This window comes from Squalius cephalus (genome assembly GCF_949319135.1).
Source record: "Squalius cephalus genome assembly, chromosome: 3".
NCBI lineage: Eukaryota > Metazoa > Chordata > Actinopteri > Cypriniformes > Leuciscidae > Squalius > Squalius cephalus.
The window spans coordinates 55,792,580-55,812,963 of NC_137124.1; the positions used below are offsets into that span (position 1 = coordinate 55,792,580).

The 20,384-nt window shown below is 37.1% G+C and overlaps 1 protein-coding gene across 2 annotated transcripts in view; it reads right to left on the reverse strand.

Annotated features, from left to right (window-relative positions):
• The window catches only part of vat1l (vesicle amine transport 1-like), a 37,956-nt gene that overhangs the window by 12,798 nt on the left and 4,774 nt on the right, over positions 1 to 20,384 (reverse strand). Inside the window, exons 5-8 of one of the 2 annotated variants that reach the window (XM_079865584.1) lie at positions 18,758 to 18,861; positions 14,476 to 14,531; positions 14,346 to 14,363; positions 14,169 to 14,270 (exon numbers count right to left, since the gene is read on the reverse strand). In XM_079865584.1, coding sequence (XP_079721710.1) covers positions 14,169 to 14,270; positions 14,346 to 14,363; positions 14,476 to 14,531; positions 18,758 to 18,861 — 280 coding nt within the window. Of the gene's footprint in view, positions 1 to 14,168; positions 14,364 to 14,475; positions 14,532 to 18,757; positions 18,862 to 20,384 lie in introns of both variants that reach the window. The other variant, XM_079865583.1, reaches the window with a different exon arrangement.

A 20,384-nucleotide genomic window follows, 5' to 3' on the forward strand; every position in this document is an offset into this window, starting at 1 on the left:
AGTAGCGCACCTCTCACCCAAAAATCGTGAATAGCTCTGTGCTTTGTTACTTCTAAAAAGAAACAAAGTGCCATCTTTCAAATTCTCTCCATTTTATCACGAAATTCAAACAATAAATGCCATTTTGATGCTCTTAAATGTGACGAGACAGATTGCTGCAGCGCCTCAGTTCAAGCGGAGAAATCTATTCTTCATTGTTTCTATTATTCTAGAAAAACATGCATGAATATCAGAAGGTAAGTTGAAAGATGCAGTCCAACTTACCGAAATCTGTATCATGTCTCATGTAATCACTCAATCAGTGTTTCAACCGTGGAAAGATGTCAATAAAACTACCGTATATATGTGTAACTGAGTTGTATACAAACATTTCAGCTTTTATTTGAGTGTAAATATTATATCTGGAAATAAACAGCAGTTGAATATAATAGCTCTGTTGTTCATTTTAACCTCTAATATTATAGTGTACCAAATGAGAGGGTTCTCTGTATAGTTTGCAGCATTATTTAGGAGAGATTCTATCCATAAGAAAAAACAAACTATCGGTATCGGCCGATATCATTCAGAATAATCGAATGACTTGCCAAGGATTCTTCTTGATGGGGAGGAATGGATGAAAAATAAACACTCAATCGTCAGCATCTTAAAGGAACAGTTGAAAAGCTCAGACTCAAAGGAACTTTTCCATACAATGAAAGCAGTTTGAAGCTGTCAAAAGGTAAAAAGGCATCAGTTATCACGAAAAGATTCAAACAAACCGGGGGTAAGATTTGGCACGAAACTAATAATTAAAACATTTCAATAAAATAAGGTTATTTTCTGTCAGCTGGAAGATCATATTCTTTTAGAGTTTACATTTAGATGAAGCAGCTGCGTTAGTTGTCCTTATGTTTTCCAACAGTTTATGTAATTATGATAATGAAATCAATCCACAATCAGACTTGTGAATGGAATCATAATCATGTGGGTTCCTCGCCACTGTCGCGTCTGGCTTGTTTAGTTGGGGTTTAAAAGACACTTAATATTCCGTGATATCATAAATTTGACAATATCAGATGAGAGCAAATCATTAGGGTGAATAATTTGACAGAATTTTCATTGTTGAGTGATCTAGAAATAATACAGGAACATCCTGTAATTATTACAGATCATAACGTTTCGTTATGTTTCTCAAAATCCTAAAACATTCAGGATTAATCCAGTTGGTTTTGCCAAGGGCTTATAAATTTACAATGAGACATCTCAAAACCCCAAGATTAACTTGAAACTGTGAAAAATGGATGAATTAAGGGTTAAAATGGATCCATGAAGTGTGAAAGCTCCTTAATGGTATAATAACTCAGGAATACAGTTGCAGCCTTGAGCATAAAGCTTTATCTGCTGTGAGGATATAGTAATGTAGTTAACATGCTGCTTTATGTGTGTGTGGGTGGCTGAGACTTAACAGCATGCAAAGAAACATCATTTTTGTGCTTGTGCAAACCGTGTACAAATGATTAAGTGCTTCTTTTTTCTTTCATGCGTCATACTATACTCTCGAGCAAATGCTCACTTAGCCATGCAGTATGAGGAACTAATTGTCTAAAGCCCACAAGCACAGACCAATTAAGCAAACGTCCAGCATGCCTATCAAGCATCAAGCTTTGAGACAGCTCGCTCCTTTCCACAGGCCTCAGGTCAGTGCTGATCTAATCGACTTTGCAAGCCACTATTCTGCCAGGTCACCAGACACCAGCACAGAGTTACCACCCCTGGTTACCACGACAACAGTGCAACACACCGTGTGATTGAGAAAAGAGCGGCTTCTTTGTTGGTCACAGCAGCTGACGGAGACAACACCGCAAGTAGAGCTCAAATGATCATGAATGGCCAAATGTTCCAAAGAAATGCTGAATGCTTGAAAATGGTGATTAGGAAGAACGTCTCAATTAAAAATCATGGCTGGGTCATATTTCGCCTCCAAAACCAAAAGAAAATTAAGCCTATTTTGAAGGACATCAAGATGTTTTTTGTGTTGCAAAAAAAAGACGGTGATATTATATATACACAACACACACAATAAAATACATTTTAAGCATGTAACAAATATATATACAAAATTGCATAATGAAAATTTATTATATTTTCCATTAAAACGTTTATTTTATATCATATTGCTTTAAACTGCTTTAAGCCGTTTTTTTCAGCAGATTTTAATTATCTTTACCTGTTCACTAAGTGAACTAATAATTTGCATTAAACAATGAAGATTGATTTAACACAATTTTAAGATTCTTTCCTGCTTTTATCTTTTGAGAGTATACCTCTGTTAAATCATTATTAATTAAAGTCTTTAATGTATACAGATTTTAATGCACAATATAATACTTTTTTTATTATATACAAAAATGCATAATGTATTATATTTTGCATTAAAACTTTTTTTTGGGGGGGGGGGAGTTTCCGGTTCTTATTAGTTTCCATAGTTCCCAATTAATTTACACACCTGTTCTGTTTTACCTTGATTACTCTCCCTATATTTAAGCCCTGAGTTTCCTCAGTTCTGTGTTTGGTCTCATTTGCGTTTAATGTTGGAAGTCTTTGTGTTTTTCTGTGATTCTCCAGTGTGAAATAAAGACTTTATTTTATTCTCCAACGTTGTGTACTCATTACAGCCATAGAACCGTAACAAAAGACCGAACCTAAATTGGATTTATTTTTATTTTTCCTCCCCCCCTCACCAATGGACTTCCCAGACATCCAACCTCCCTGCCTTGAGAAGGAGGATCGTTTACTGGAAGACCACACTCTGGACTTTTTATGGACTAGCATGCCAAACGAACAATCTGGTCCAAGGCACGCCTCCTAGTGAACGGCCGCATATATGGAGTGGGTGCTGGTGAATAACGGTTCGGCATTCACCATCTGTCCCGCTGAGGATGATAACACCAGCCTCACTCCAGACCCAGAGCTCAGCCAGCCACCGCCCACACACCGCACGGATCTAAAGCCAGAGTCCACCGCAGACGGAGAGTCCGAGCCTGATAAGAGGACTGAGCTGAGCTGAGTGAACTGGCAACACTATGCATCCCAGTGGGGGTGCTCGTGGAGATTGTGGAATTGGAATGGAGCCTTGCCCACTCCCAATGCTGAGGGTGAGCTGCATATGGCCTCTGGGATTTATAATGAGGAAATGGAAGAGGTTATTTCCCTGTGTCTCCGCTGGCCCTGGCTCCAACTCTCAAGTGTCTCCAAAGATCCTGCCCAGCCTCCCTTTCCCATCTCCTCTGCCTATAACAGCCAGTTCCTCAGCCCTGGCTCCACTGTTTCCCTTCAGTCCTCCGCTGACTCCACTCTGCTCCACGTATCAGCCTTAGGTCTTCCAGTCTCCAGCTCCGCCTCAGCACAAGGATCCCCTGGCTCCGCCTCCCATCACTCCACTTTGGCTCCTCCCTCCTTCGGCTCCACATGGTACCATCGCCCTTACAGCTCCACCGTGCTCCCTCGTCCCTCTGGCTCCACCTTGGTCAGACCTCGCTCTGCCTACACCATGGACTTCCGGGTCTCTGCCTATGTTGCGGACTCCACCCCTTCGGCTCTGTCGGGCTCCACCATGGTCCTCAGTCCCATCGGCTCCGTCTCAGTCCTCTCGCACCCTGGCTCCACCTCGAATGCTCGTCACTGCAGCTCCACCTCGGTCGCCTGAAACTTCAATATCATGTGGTCCCATCAGCTCTCCATCTCCGCCTGGTCATATCCGTCAGTTGTCCCCCTGGTTAAACCTGCCCAAATCTCCACCATGGTTCCTCCCTCTGTTGACTCTGCTATGGGCCTTTGTCCTGGCTGTGGTCCCTGCCTGCTCCTGGCTCCTCCCACTGTCATCTCTGGTGTCCTACGCTTCCCCTGCCTCACGCCCTCCTCCAGAGTCCCTCCCTACTCGATTGGATTTGTTATGACGTGGGGAAGCGCCTTCAGGGAGGGGGGACTAATGTAACATGTAGTTCTATGTCTGTTCAGTTTCATTGTGTTTTGGTTCTGTTTTCTTCCTTGTGCTAATTAGCTTCCATAGTTTCTAATTGTAATGAGGTTAGATGTTGTGGGAAGGAGGAGGCGGGAACCGGCGAACATTTAACAACTTTAATAATAAAATAAACCAATACAAAATGAAAGTAAAGACAGCAGCCCCTCACGGACGACTGCTGACACATATACTGTAACAAAACACTACATAAAATCCAGGCCTGGCATCTCTTGTCCTTCACTGTCGTCACTACTCCTTATATGCTTCCACTCCTCCGTGAGAGATACAAGACCGGTGCGTCGTGCAGGTGTCGCTCATTATCAATCACGCCCTCGGCCTCGTCCTGCTCGCCACACCAATTAAATTACATACCTGTTCTGTTTTACCTTGATTACTCTCCCCATGTATTTAAGCCCTGCGTTTCCTCAGTTCTGTGTTCGGTCTATAGTTTGATACAGTATCATCTTTGTCATTGGTCACAAACAAAATAAAACTTAATAACGATTGAATATCCGCCAGGTAAGAGTTATAAACGCTTGTGATGTTCAATTTTACATCAGGAAATCCATCTTCATATCATGCCTAGGGGAAGACAGCAGCTTGAACTGTAAACACGTAATGAGATTCTAGTCCCTTCTGCAGCGCGCCGAACACATTACTGTCTGCCGAACTGAGGCCCGTGTCCCCTCAGATTTTTTTAGAGACAATGGATTTTAAATGTGAAAAATATCAAAGCTGCTTCCATAAACTTAACTCCCACTAGTGCCTCTTAAAAAAGAGAGAGAGAGAGAGAGAGAGAGAGAGAGAGAGAGAGAGAGAGAGAGAGAGAGAGAGAGAGAGAGAGGGGAATAAAAACGCTCCTGGTTTGCCATCTGTGCTCAACCTCGGCTCACTTTTTTGTCATCTCTCAATTCTTCTTCTTTTCGCATTACAAAGCCATTTCTTTCCTTCTTCCTCCTCTTCCCTCATTTTTATTCCCCCCACTCTTTTTCACTCCACTCCAATCATTTTTTGTGTTTTTCCATCCTTTTCTCTCTCTTATCAATGTGGATGATTAGAGCCACACGTTGTGTCTTTTGTGTTGGACATAATCACCTGACACTGGCTGACAAGGATCTAACAGCACTGCAATCCCCAATCACCCATCTCAAGCTTTAAAGCGGCCATCTGGACCGCCTAAAGCACAGGATATGCAGTAAATGTTCCAGCAAACTGCTATATTTCATCTCTGAACATTTTCAATATACCCAAAGGCTCTTGTGATTCTGTTGCTGTTGAGACAGAATACCTGTGGCAACAGCCAAGGTTTAGTCAATGATTCATGACAACATAGTGTTCTTTGCAGAAAAAGATTACACAAGCATAAGCTGGTTTAAGATGGTTTAGCTGGTATTCAACTGGTTTAGCTGGTCTCTCAGCATGGATCAGCTAGTGTTCAGCTGGTCTCAAAAGTGTTCAAAATAAGGGAAAAAAGCATAACAGACCAGCCTAGCAGCATTTTTAATAATCTGCACCTAAATTCACTAAATAAACTCGTAATGTTCATAACGAAGATAATAATGAACACATTTGAAAGATTCTTCCCTGCATTTATTTTTGTTTCAAAACCTGGTGAGCTACATAGGCAGTATGAAACCTCAAAAATAGCACACACAAATATTATATAAAATATTTTTAATTGGACTGATCTATATTTATAAATTTTTTAGCAAACATTTCTCTCGCTTTCCGTTTATTGCTCATTGCAATCATAATTTTGCTGTTCTCTGTTTGGAACGGCGAATGCCCCATAAGCTCAGCACACTCAAAAAAACTGTTGCATTAAAAATAACCCAATTTGGGTTGTTTTGCAACCCACGGATAGGTCAAATATGCATATTATAAATATTTTATTTTTATATATATAAATATAAAATAATGCAATAAATATAATATATAATGAAATATATATATTTATATGCACATAAATAACAAAAAATGGGTTATTCAAACCTAGCATTCGGGTTGGTCATTAAACTGATTCATCATCCCTGCAGCACTTTATTAATATTACACAATATTATGGTGTAATAGATAGTTCAGAACTAAAACATATCGATCACATTAAAAGGTTAGGGGAAAAAATTTAAATTAGAATTAATTAACTTTGCAAGTTTAATCTGGTGCAAGTATCAGGATTTTATGAAATATAATGATGGCATAAAGTAGCATGACATTTTAAGCAGTGCTGCACAAATGCAACATTCTCTGCGTGAGCACCAGCTGTACATGCTAATGTCACCAGGACGCCAGCGCTTTGAAGTCTCTCCAAAAGATCACCGCTCTCTACACAAGCAGGGCTACAGGTGTGTCCTGCATAATGTGCTCTCCATTAGCATTTACAAGAACACAATTATTTCGCCATCTAAACATTACAAGCTGAAAACTGCAGACAATTTATTTTAATACATTTTAACTGAATGAACCGTGACAAAGCAAGGGCCCAAAATTAATCCTAAATGCATAAATAAATGATTATTATTGTTATTATTTTCAGAATTTAAGAATTGTCCCATGCAGTTTAATTTAAACCTTCCTTTTTAGTTAATAATTACAATCATGCAGTTATATTTTGAATTTCTTCAGTTTATTTCTACGTCCTTACATTAAATTCTGTTGAATTAAACTAAGTTTAAAGACATTTTTGATTCAGTTCTAGATGGTGTTTGACCCTGGTTGTTGGGTAAGCCTACTTAGTTTGGACATAACCTTATGATATATAAAGTGAACTCTTGGTTAGTTTTATTTATTTATTTTTTTTGTCCTGAAAATGTACTTCACATTTTGTCTGGAAGTAATCAGAACTACATACATAAAATAAAACACATATTTAAAAAGAATTACGGTAAGAACGGCAGTTGCGGTTGCTAGAAATTTACATAAAAAATGCGGTACCAACATTTTAGGTTTTACGGATTTAACTTAAATTTACAGTAAAACACGTATTTCAGTAACTGATCTCGGGCCCTATTTTAACGACCTAAGCGCATGGTCTAAAGAGCAGGGCGCAAGTTCACTTAGGGAGTGTCCAAATCCACTTTTGCTAGTTTAACGAGGGAAAAATGGTGGCGCGCCAGACGCATTGGTCTAAAGGGGTTGTCCCTATTCTCTTAATGAGTAATGGGTGTGTTTTGGGATTTACGTGCGTTAAGCCAATCAGAGTCTCATCTCCCATTCTCTTTAAATGCCAGTTGGGCTCGCGCCACGGCAGATTCGCTATTTACACAGTGGAAAGACCGAACGCGTCTTCAGAGCGCAAACGGATCTGCTCGTGCGCGAGGTAAAAGTGCGCAAGCACACCATCTACAGGACAAGCCGGATTCCACCATATCTTTATGTACACAATAATAATATTTTACATTGTAATCCTTTTATTTTAAATATTTGGCATGTTTGTGTGCTGCTGTGTGTCCCTGTGTGTGTAATAAGGAGAGTGTACGCGCGTTGTGGACCCGCCTATAGGCGCACATTACTAACCCGCTCTTTAAATAAAAATAAATAAATAAATAAAAATCGCGAAATTGACTTTAGACCAGGTTTCAGTTGGTCAATGGCCCAGTCTATTTCTGTTGCCTCAAAATAGCAACGCGCCAACACTGCGCCAGAACACACCTCGTTTTCAGACCAGCATGCCCATGGGCGCACAAATTGGCACAAATTAATTTGCTATTTAAACAACGAAAATGAAAACTGCGTCGGACTGAAACTAGCAAAAAACACTTGCATCACGCTTGGCGCTGCATTGCGCCAGGTGTAAGATAGGGCCCATAATGTTTATATACCAACCTATTGAAGTACTAATATCTGTTTTGTAGGTTTGTAATACACTGACAACCACCAAAAACACATGGTGACGAAAAAGTATTTTCCACAATAATATTTAAAAGTGTCACAGTGTCCTTCACACAAACACTAAAGACCATCATGCTGACACACATGATGACACTAAAATAATGCAATACACATTCAATTTGATGCAACATAAAACCCTAATGTACATAACTGATAACAAAAAAACTAAGAAGAAACAATTATTTCAATTAAAATACAAAAGTGTCATGCAGGGAATTCTTGTCAATTAATGGTTTTTCACTGTAAATTATACAATGACGTTTTTTTCACTTCCAAAACCTGTACATTTTAAATGTAAGGTTAGATCTATTCCAGGTATTCACACTGTATATAGTAATGAAACTCACTGTTAACCAGGTTTTTACAGCAGCATTTTTTCATCTTTACATCTTTCATCAGGGTTATTTTAATCTTTCCTGAGCAGTCGTGTTGCTGCACTGCACTAAAACATCTGTCAATGATGTATTCGTGTGCTGACAGCCAGCAATTTCCCCCCAAAAGCCAGGTATGAAGAAACGAAAACTGAATTTGATTATACACACAAAAAGGCACCAACTGCTGTAATATCCACAAATTCAAGAGTCTGACACATACTCTCAGTTGATGCAATCAATCAGTGTGATATAAACACCGCACTCAACCAGCCAGCTGCAGGGAAATGTGTGAGAGTGTGAAACACTGCATCTACAGAGTCATGCGGATGACAGCTATAAAAGCTTACTTTGAGTATTAGATGACAAATTTTCACATGAGCAACTACATTGTTGTTCAGAAGATGAGCACGGCTGTTATTCTGACATAGGCAAAAAACAAAAGGAATATTATATTATAGTAAAATATAGTATTGAATATTATAGCATAGCATGTTATAGTATAGAATATTATAGCATAACATATTAAAGTATAGAATATTATAACATATTATAGTATAGTATAGTATAGTATAGTATAGTATAGTGTATTATAGTATAGTATATAGTATATAGTATATAGTATAGTATAGTATAGTATAGTATAGTATAGTATAGTATAGTATAGGCTTCAAAAATATTAAATTTCAACTATGAGACATTTCCAAAAAAGAAAAAAAGTATTTTAAAATCATTGGACTCACTTCATATTAAGTGTTTTTATGTACTAACATTAAAATCATTCCTTTAATAAGCCTACAATGCACTTATCGTGTTCATACATGTTGAACTTCTATATTGTACTTCTATTTTTAAAAAACACCTGCATGTAATTACTCTGTAATTAAGATCTGTAATTACATCTATAATTACACTGTTGATCCTTCCCTAAATCTTACTTGTATCCCACCTTTTGCAATACAACATCAATACAATAATTACATTACCTAACAATTCATAAAAGTGCATAGTATGTTAAAGACACCAAATATAAAGTGGGACCAAATTATTTTTGCTGGATGTCCAGTATTATTCCTCTGCAGTCTAAAGTATGGTTTCCTCTGATTTTAAATCTATTTTATCTTTGCATCTCGTCAGGTACTATGTTAACTATGCTAACAATCGCAGATGTATTGAGAAAATGTAATAATTATTAAAACGAAAGTCTAATCCTTGCTGTTTTTATTTAAGTGGCGTGAGTAAATCAAACTCCTTCCAAAGCCAAATTCCAAACAGACTTTTGCTTTAAACACACATTATTCCTGTCAGTTAAAATACTGTATAAAGGAGAAAACTATAATACAATACTAACAAGCTGAATATTAAAGCAGTGATATAACTTTAATGTGTGCTTTTATGTAAGATACACTGGTTTATTAAATATATTTAATTAGTTTAATAGTAACACTCTTACTTCTTGGCTTTAATTTGATATATTGAGTTAGACTTACTCTTTGTAAATCTATTGATGGTACAGTTGAATGTTGCCAGAATAAGTGGCTTGAATTAGCAAAATAAGCCGTTCTGTTCTGTTTCTGTTCTCCGAGAGGATGGATTTGTTTATGGAGAAATGTTTATTTTCATTGATTTTTATATACACTACCATTCAGAAGTTTGGGGTCAATAAAATGTTTTAATGTTTTTAAAAGAAGTCTCTTATGTTTTGCATAATTCTTCATTTATTTGATCAAAAATCCTATAAAAACAGTAATATTGTGAAATAGGTTTAGAATTTAATAATTGTTTTCTATTTTAATATATTTTAAAATGCAATTGATTCCTGTGATCAAAGCTGAATTTTCAGCATCATTACTCCAGTCTTCAGTGTCACATGACCCTTCAGAAATCATTCTAATAGGCTGATTTAGAGCCGGCGAAACATTTCTGATTATCATCAATGTTGAAAACAGTTGTGCTGCTTCATACCTTTGTGGAAACCATGATACATTTCCAGAATTCTTTGATGGTGAATACAAATTTCAAAAGAGCAGCATGTAATTGAAATATCATTTTTTGGGGGTTACACATTATTTTAAGGTGTCCTTCTTGAGTTGAATTATACATTTAAGTATTGCGTAATATTAATTAACAGCAAGTTGCATGTAATTATGCATAATTTATAGTTATTATGTAACATGCAAAAAAGACACTACAAAATAAAGTGTTACCATTTTTGTAACAATGTACAAGTCTTTAGAGCCATTTTTCAATATTTTTCCATTTTTTAGAGCCTTTTGTTCAATATAATGCATTAAATGTATGTTTAATGGGAAGGGAGAAACGTGGGATGAAAAGAATAAAAATTATGACAGAAGTACATGACAAAATAACTGTTTAACCAATAGAAGGGGAAATCTGCCAGTTCTGATTTGTAGCCAAAGCACCAGCATGGCCAAAATCTTAATAACATTCAGGAAATAAGGCCAAAAAATGGCAACACTGGTACAGTTACTTTTGGCAGACATGTATGTTCCTTACACCAAAAGATAGTATAGTGTAGTATATTATAATATAAAAACCCAACAAAGTGTCTGTTGCCGTTGTCGGTTCAGAGTAAATTGGCCTTAAAGAAAAGTAAACTAAAGCTGCATAAATCAAAGAAGCAAAGTGTGCCTCCACACCACACAGGAAAGCGCAGTTATCCATCATTTCCAGCGTCAACACTGCAATACTTCAAAAGAGACTTCAGCAAACTGCATCACACACAGCTTGGTAAACCACGGGCAGGTTTGGCCACAGACCGCGCTGCTCTGTTGGGTTTCACAGAGGGAGGGTGTCTGGCTGTGTGGGAATCAAAGCAGAGAAATGTAGCCGAGCCGGTCAGCCCACCCGTCATCTGATGGTCAGAGACAGCAGCTGATCACATGCAGAACTGGAGGTTGGCCTGAAGCTTCTTTTTCTAAAGTATCTCAACAGCCAAGCTTTCAAAGGGCTTCAGGGAATTAGATTTTCAGGGATTACGAGGAGGAAATGCATTAGGTAAAATGTAAAATGGGTTGTGAATGTGACAATTCAGATTCATTTTAAGGTGATATTTATTGATGTTTTGATTTCATAGATATCAGATCATAATTTTTTTCAACATTTATCATTCCCTAAGGTCCACTTATTATTTTAGTCAAGGTTTTTGCACACTCAAAACAGCCAAAACTTTGATTTACATTTCCATTTTTCACTCTCTCTGAAACTCTCTTAAACTAGATGTACCGCATGGCGGTACAAAATATGACCGCCGCTCAGGCCTGCACTGGCTTTCCACAAAAAATATACTTATACATACTAAGTATGAAAAATCTGTGATTTTTTTTTTCAAAGGACCCTCCCATTCAATTTCTACAAACCTCTACCAAACGGTTGAGGTGCCTGTTGATGGTAAAAGTCAGTTATCTGACTTTGGCATGGGTTTGTTGTGTTTTACTGAAATAAAAAACATTTTTTCCCCAAAAAAGTGGTTTTATCTTGTAGCCCTGGTCCCAGAGTTTAAAAAAAACAATGTTAGCAAAATTAAACTCATTCCTACTGTACCTAGTAGAACACTTAAGTAAATGTCCCATTGAAATTAATGAAATTTTATGGATTTAGGTGAAGAAAGTGTACATAATACATTTTGGTCTGTACCATGAAGAGAAAACTGATTCAACTGTATAAACTATATAATTTCTGAAAGCGTAGACTCTCAGGATGTGATCTAACATGGCATGAAACATGTCCCACCCACCTCATTAGTATACTGCCCAAGCATAACACATTGGGTATTGGTAAATCGGGTATATCGCTGATACCTAAAAAAAGTAGTAGTATGTGCATGTCTGTCTGTGTGTGTGTGTATGTGTGTGTGTTTGTGTATGTGTGTGTCTGTGTGTGTGTGTGTCTGTGCGTGTATGTGTGCGTGCGTACATGTGTGTGTGCGTGTGTGTTTGTGTGTGTGTGTCTGTGTGTGTGGATGTCAGTGTGTGTGCATGCTTGCGTTTGTTTGTATTCCTGCATGTGTGTGTGTGACAGTATCATCCTAAACCAGCAACCCTTCGCTCAACAGCACCATCTACAGGCCGATGAGTGTACAGTCACTAAATGTGCACATAAATGAATTTATTTTATACCCCCCCATGGATGAAATTCTACGAAACTTAGCATACCCCCAGAGGATGTCAAGTTAATCATACACATGAAATATGGTGCAGTTCTGAACATCTCAACTGAAGATAGGGGCGATTAAAGCAGAATAATATTGCATTTTCATTTTTTATGGGAGGGGCGCAAATCACAAATGAGTGATTATGGGCTAGGTTGATGTGGGCCCTTAAGACCAACATACCATAAAAATTTCTTCATCCTCTGTGCCACGGTTCAGGTAGTTATTTAGGAAAAACAAAGTTTTTCCGTAAAAGTCTAGTGGGGCTACATGCCCACCAAATTTCATGTTCCCCGGTGTTTCGGTGTCCCTGGTATCGTTGACGAAAAATTCAGTAGATGACGAAAAAAAAAAAAAAAAAAAAAAACTTTGACAATCCCTATATGACCGCTTCGCTAGCTATGCTAGCGGCGGTCATAATGAGCCTTTTTTTTAGGTAGGTAATGTTTTTCATAAACACTTTTTGTTATACTGGTCGCAACTTTCTTCACATCCTGACAGAAATCAATAATAAATCTAAATATTATAAAAATGTATATGTCTTCTGTGTACGTCTCAGGACCAAAAAAATATTTGTCCAATCATTGCATTCAGTCTGAATAGGTAGGATGTCCTACCTGCCTGTCAACTTATGTATTTGCATAACTCCGCCCATCACACAGCAGAGTTGTAAACACACTGCTAGAGTCACGAGCGCCGCAGACAAACACCAGCCGCCTTTTACAGTTCCTCTTGAACCAAAACAGAGAGCTCGTGCTGCGTTCACGCCATGTCGTAATTACCGTAATTATGAGATGGCAACACGTGACGTTCTACAATGAGCTGTTATGCCTACTTATGGCCTTTCTATGGCAACACTATCAATGGAGAAATTAATCTGCAGCAGTCGATGTTACAACTCAGAGCTCTCAGAAAATTCTGAGTTTACAAGCTGTAATTTCCCAGACTTTCTCGTAATTACAGTAATTCCAACATGGCGTGAACGCACCATTACAAAACCGCTTTGAGTTCTAACAATAAACGTAAAGAAGTTGTGCATGTTCATTATTATTGTAATGTTATGTGCTTTGAGACATGAGGTAATTTAATGCCGTCTCTCGTGACGCTTTACAGACTTTGCTCTGACTGGCTCTCGCTGCAAAAAATGCTTTTCTTACTTAGTATTTTTGTCTTGTTTCCAATCCAAATATCTAAAAAATTCTTAAATCAAGATTCATTTACTAAAGTAGTAAAATGCCATAATATATTATGTCTTGTTTTCTGGGGGAATAAATCAAAATTAAGTTAGTTTTTGCTTAAAACAAGCAAAATTATCTGCTAATGGGGTAAGAAAAATAATCTTGTAATCTTGTTAAAGATTATTTTTCTTACCCCATGGACAGATAATTTTGCTTGTTTTAAGCAAAACTCCCTTAATTTTGATTAATTCCCCCGGAAAACAAGACATAATATCTTATGTAATTTAACTTATCTAGTAAATGCATCTTGATTTAATCATTTTTAGATATTTGGACTTGAAACCAGACAAAAATACTAAGTAAGAAAATATTTTTTTGCAGTCTACGAAACCTCTACGAATACTTTTACATGTAAATACCCTCTGTTACGATTGGCTAACTTCTTCGCACATGAATGAGTAGCAAGGTGGGTTTTAGTTCTTAAAGTAAAATATGCATGTACAGACAAGTAAGATATGTTAGAAGAATTGATTGCTTATGAAAACGCTATCTGTTACCTCCTCAAGCGCCCACAGGGAGTCTACCAGAGGCTTGATCTTCTTCTGGTCGTAGAGGGACAGAAGTTTTTGCACCGCTGTCTTGACTCGGCTGCATCCGCCCTGCTTGAAGAGGAGGTTAAGGAGCGAGAAGCCAGCAATGACTTTATTCTCCTCATAGAGTTTGATAGGGTTCACCTTCTCAACCTGCCACCACTGGGAGACACAGAGCAATTGTTTTAACAATGACAACTGAGCACCAAACATCTTTGGACCAACTCTTGAGATGTTTGCATTTTATGGAAAATAGATATCAAACTCCACTCACAGATTTAGCAAAACTGAAGAAACTTTTTGTCTCTCCCGTCACCATGTTTGATGAACCTAGAAATATAAATCATTTTAACAGTGTATATATTTTTTTCCAATAGGTTTCTTAAAGATGATATATGTTATTTTTTTACTTTCTTCAATCCCAGCCCAACCACGAAAGGCCTGACATATGAAATAATGGTCAAACTTTACAATAAGGTTAATCAGTTAACAACTCCCTAAGTTAACATGAACTAAGAATTTCTACAGCATTTATTAATCTTTGTTAATATTAATTTCAACATTTACTAATACATTATTAAAATCAAAGGTTGTATTTGTTAACATTAGTTAATGCACTGTGAACTAACATGAACAAAAAAAATTAACAGTTGGTTATTAACTAACAATAAAAAAGTTGAATAAATACTGTAATAAATGCATTGCCCATTGTTAGTTCATGTTTGTTAATACATTAACTAATGTTAACTAATGAACCTTATTGTAAAGTGTTACTGAAAATGGTTTATTCAACCTTAAGACATAATTGTTTAAAAAATGAACAAAAAATGGCATGCATGCTTTTTGTTGAGTATTATATACTCGAGGAGGAATTAAACACAATTTTAGACCCAAACTGAGCAAAAATATGCAATTTGGCACAGTTGTTAATATTTATATGGCCAAGTAAGATTGATATAATATAATATAATATAATATAATATAATATAATATAATATAATATAATATAATATAATATAATATAATATAATAATACTAAAAGACCCTTTACTTGCTAAAAAGTATAAACTATCAATCAGATGACAGAAAGCATGGTTTTTCAGCAACGTTTTGATCGTGTTGATCATTTAGAGGCCTTAGAAATGTGCGTATCAAATATGATACAGTAGGCCTTATAGAGTTAAGCAGAGTTAACTATAAGTAAGATGTTCATAGGTTGATTTTCCTTACGAGTGGATCCTACTCCTTACGAGTTTCCTACTCTGTGGATCTTTTAAATCATCCTAACAAACCCGACACAACAGAATCGGCTCAGTCTGTTTAACTGACCAATGGCAGACGGGGTGCATTCAGGAAACATGCTTGAAAACAATCCTCATTTCTGCAGGTGTAAGTGGCTCAGAAATTACACACTTTAATTTGAATGGACATGAAATGTTAAAAGATACAAAGTATAGTCTTGGCATTTGAAGCAATAAAACATGGCACTGTTACAGCTATGCCAAATGGCTATTATTAATAAGCTCCATCCAGAATTATGATGACTGATTCATTCATTTGGCAGTAATGTGTTTTTAAACCTAACTTTAACATCATCTCCGCTCCATGGCATCCCTCCTAATTAAATAATCCTAATGGACCAGAAGGCTAAGGGGATTGGAGTAATTAAAGTGGCAGGCAATATCTTTTATGTGAATTAACCTCAATTTGCTGTTGGCCACACTTTGTGTGTCTTGTGTGACTTCTTTCAAATGAGGGTCAGGAGGTCACAAATGAACATTTTGGACATCTTGCTACAATTTTTTTTTTCTTTTTTTCTACCTCTACAGTCCATGGCCACAGCATGATGCAACAGTTATCTGTCATCGCAGTTTAATGCAGTATGCAGATGAGTGAATAACGTGTTATATATTGTTCAATAAACAAAGCTATCATGGATTCAGAAGAATTGGAAAATAGTGCATGAGGCAAATTAACCCTTGTGAATAAGATTTAAAAGATGTATTGAATATGCACTTGTAGTGTACTTGAAAACTTAAAAGTATAAAGTATAATACAAATACAAATATACTTGGATAGAGTACATTTTCATGAGCTTTTAAAAGGAACACTTCGTAATAATGTCAAATAAAAATTAGTTTTTTTAAATCATTATGTTTCAATAATCTTTTGTCGTGCTTTACCATATTTTGATGTGTTAACTAACATTCTAAAGCACATGTAAAGTACTTGATTATAATTTAACTGTAGTGTGTTATTTGATATTACAGTTAAGTTAATACATTTTAAATGCACTAAATTGTAACTTCACCATTATAAATGTGTGATTGCAAATATATTTAAATACACGACATACAGGATTAAAAATAACTAGCATTAAATTATATTTTAGTTACATTTAGTACAATAAATGCTTGTCAGTAGGCCACACTTTAACCATATTTCAAAGACAATTTAGAATTATGAAATTACATACAAAGACGTACTTAAGTTCTACTTAAAACACTCTTAATTACCACTAACTGCAAACTTTTTTTGTTTTAAATTTAAAAAGTCTTCAATTTAAACTAGAATACATTTTAATTTAGATGTATGTAACATGCATTTATGTCTGAATTTTGGGGAAACATTATTTCTGTAATAAGTCCACTTTTTAAAAGTATGATAAAAATGTATTTATTTTTCATAGAGGTATGTTTTTTGTCCTTTCTGGAGCTTTACAGCTCGTGCTCACTGAATAAGAGCAGCAGGAACATTCTTCAAAACAGAAAGTCAAACAGATTAATGATGACAGTGTCCCTTTAAAGGTCCCACACTGTACAACTTTCTGAAGTTTTATTTTAGGTTTTGATGTCCTTATACACTTATACAGAATATACACTCACCTAAAGGATTATTAGGAACACCTGTTCAATTTCTCATTAATGCAATTATCTAATCAACCAATCACATGGCAGTTGCTTCAATGCATTTAGGGGTGTGGTCCTGGTCAAGACAATCTCCTGAACTCCAAACTGAATGTCAGAATGGGAAAGAAAGGTGATTTAAGCAATTTTGAGCGTGGCATGGTTGTTGGTGCCAGACGGGCCGGTCTGAGTATTGCACAATCTGCTCAGTTACTGGGATTTTCACGCACAACCATTTCTAGGGTTTACAAAGAATGGTGTGAAAAGGGAAAAACATCCAGTATGCGGCAGTCCTGTGGGCGAAAATGCCTTGTTGATGCTAGAGGTCAGAGGAGAATGGGCCGACTGATTATCAAGCTGATAGAAGAGCAACTTTGACTGAAATAACCACTCGTTACAACCGAGGTATGCAGCAAAGCATTTGTGAAGCCACAACTCACACACAACCTTGAGGCAGATGGGCTACAACAGCAGAAGACCCCACCGGGTACCACTCATCTCCACTACAAATAGGAAAAAGAGGCTACAATTTGCACGAGCTCACCAAAATTGGACAGTTGAAGACTGGAAAAATGTTGCCTGGTCTGATGAGTCTCGATTTCTGTTGAGACATTCAGATGGTAGAGTCAGAATTTGGCGTAAACAGAATGAGAACATGGATCCATTATGCCTTGTTACCACTGTGCAGGCTGGTGGTGGTGGTGTAATGGTGTGGGGGATGTTTTCTTGGCACACTTTAGGCCCCTTAGTGCCAATTGGGCATCGTTTAAATGCCACGGCCTACCTGAGCATTGTTTCTGACCATGTCCATCCCTTTATGACCACCATGTACCCATCCTCTGATGGCTACTTCCAGCAGGATAATGCACCATGTCACAAAGCTCGAATCATTTCAAATTGGTTTCTTGAACATGACAATGAGTTCACTGTACTAAAATGGCCCCCACAGTCACCAGATCTCAACCCAATAGAGCATCTTTGGGATGTGGTGGAACGGGAGCTTCGTGCCCTGGATGTGCATCCCACAAATCTCCATCAACTGCAAGATACTATCCTATTAATATGGGCCAACATTTCTAAAGAATGCTTTCAGCACCTTGTTGAATCAATGCCACGTAGAATTAAGGCAGTTCTGAAGGCGAAAGGGGGTCAAACACAGTATTAGTATGGTGTTCCTAATAATCCTTTAGGTGAGTGTATATTTTTGGTATAAGTACCAAAAACCATCTCAATATATTTTTACAGCTCCTTTCTCAAGAGCTCTGCCAAGAACAGGTCGATTTTGGCCTGTCTACTTAATATTCATGAGCTTCTCTTCTGATTGGCCTGTTGTTTTCTGAGTGACCCACCATTGGTGGGGGTGATGACTGAAGGCGGTGACTAAGTAGTTCTGAAATCACATTTATATGGAAATCACAACGGCTCATGAAAAGGCACAGCTACTTTATGCAGTCTGTGTGCATTTGTCTGTGGATCGACTGTTTTGAAACTTATATGGTAGTTTCATCGCCCCTAGACCTCAGTTATCATGAAAAAAAGCCAGGAAATTTAAGTTTTGACAGTATGGGACCTTTAAATAATTGTTTATATCCTCAAAATGTTTAATTAATTTCAGAGCTATGAGAATGCTCTTCCTTGGTGTGTACCAACCATACAGGATGTACGTTCCCATGGGCTTGAGCAAAGTTAGGCCTTTTCCTGTGTTCTCTCCACACAAACAGTCCAATACAATATCAACTCCTTCTGGAGATATCCTGCAGGAGAAAAAAACATCATTAAACATACTTTTATTCTAAGCTCAGGCGAGTTACTTAAATGAGACCCTCTTAAATCCTGGAACCATAAAAATATATATTTTCAGTGTCTTTTAGGAAAGCACAGATGATAAGGAATGGGAATGTCTTTATAAACATGGGCTCTAATGTGTTCCTGTCGTCATGGTGCCCGGACCGCCTACAAGGCTTAACCAGTCGGAGGTCTTGTGATGCCCGGGGTCCTGCCTATTGTGGAAGAGAGAACAACCTGATACCAATTTAATTTTGCTTTTCCCCTGATCCTGAGAGGAATGTGGAGCAACAGAGATGAAAAGAGTCCTAATCTCCTCTCTCATACTCAATTTACGTGAATATGAAAGAAAGTGCTGGTAATATAAGGTAACCACATGGGTTTAGGGATAGGTGCAGGGTTAGTACTTTCACCTGATGGAGTTTGGGTTCTTTGCCTCTGTCACCTTTGGCTTGCTCAGTTGGGGTTTAAAAGACATTTAATATTCAGTAACAGGGCTTGACATTAACTTTTTTGCTCACCAGCCACTGTGGCTAGTGGTTTTCCAAAGTTACAAGCCACTCAGCATTTTCACTGGCCACAATTTTGACATCGATACCATGGGGAAAAACTGCCATATCGATTTTTTTTAATATTATCTCAGAATTTGGCAGTAGGTTTATTAGGCTGCTGTCCCTTTAAGACCTGACGCACTAATCCATTATACTGTAACACATGCGTTATCTTTCTCAACTGTTAACGGTCACTTAGATTGAACTTATATTTTAGATGCCTTTTTAAATAAATGTAATTAAAATTAATATCTAAAATTCAACCCGCCAAAGTGGCTAGTAGGAGTGACCGCGTTACACGCCACTGCTAAAAAACACCCGTATTTGATGGGTTGGCGGGTGTTAATGTCAAGCCCTGTTCAGTAATATTATCAATCTGACTTGCACTGACACTATCAGACGAGAACAAAACTTGAACTGAATTGAACTTGATGTTGACAGTATGCAGAGCTGCTTTATATAGCCAAATCAAATTTGTTTCATAATTCTGCAACATTGAGACTGTTATTGAACTGAACTGAATCAACATTGAACTGACTCAAGCTGAATAATGACACTATTGTCTTTTTAGAGCTGCAGAATTTGAATTTGTCTCATATTTTATGAAGTTTGCACCATTTATACACCATTATTTATTACAGTGCAGCTGCTTTGAAACAATCTATGTTGTATAAAGCGCTATACACTGCAAAAAATGCTTTTCTTACTTAGTATTTTTGTCTGGTTTCCAGTCCAAATATCTAAAAATTCTTAAATCAAGATGCATTTACTAGATAAGTAAAATTGGATAAGATATTATGTCTTGTTTTCCGGGGGAATTAATCAAAATGAAGTGAGTTTTTGCTTAAAACAAGCAAAATGATCTGTCCATGGGGTAAGAAAAATAATCTTAATTCAAACAGAAACAAGATTCATTTTCTTCTTATTCATTTGGGAGATCA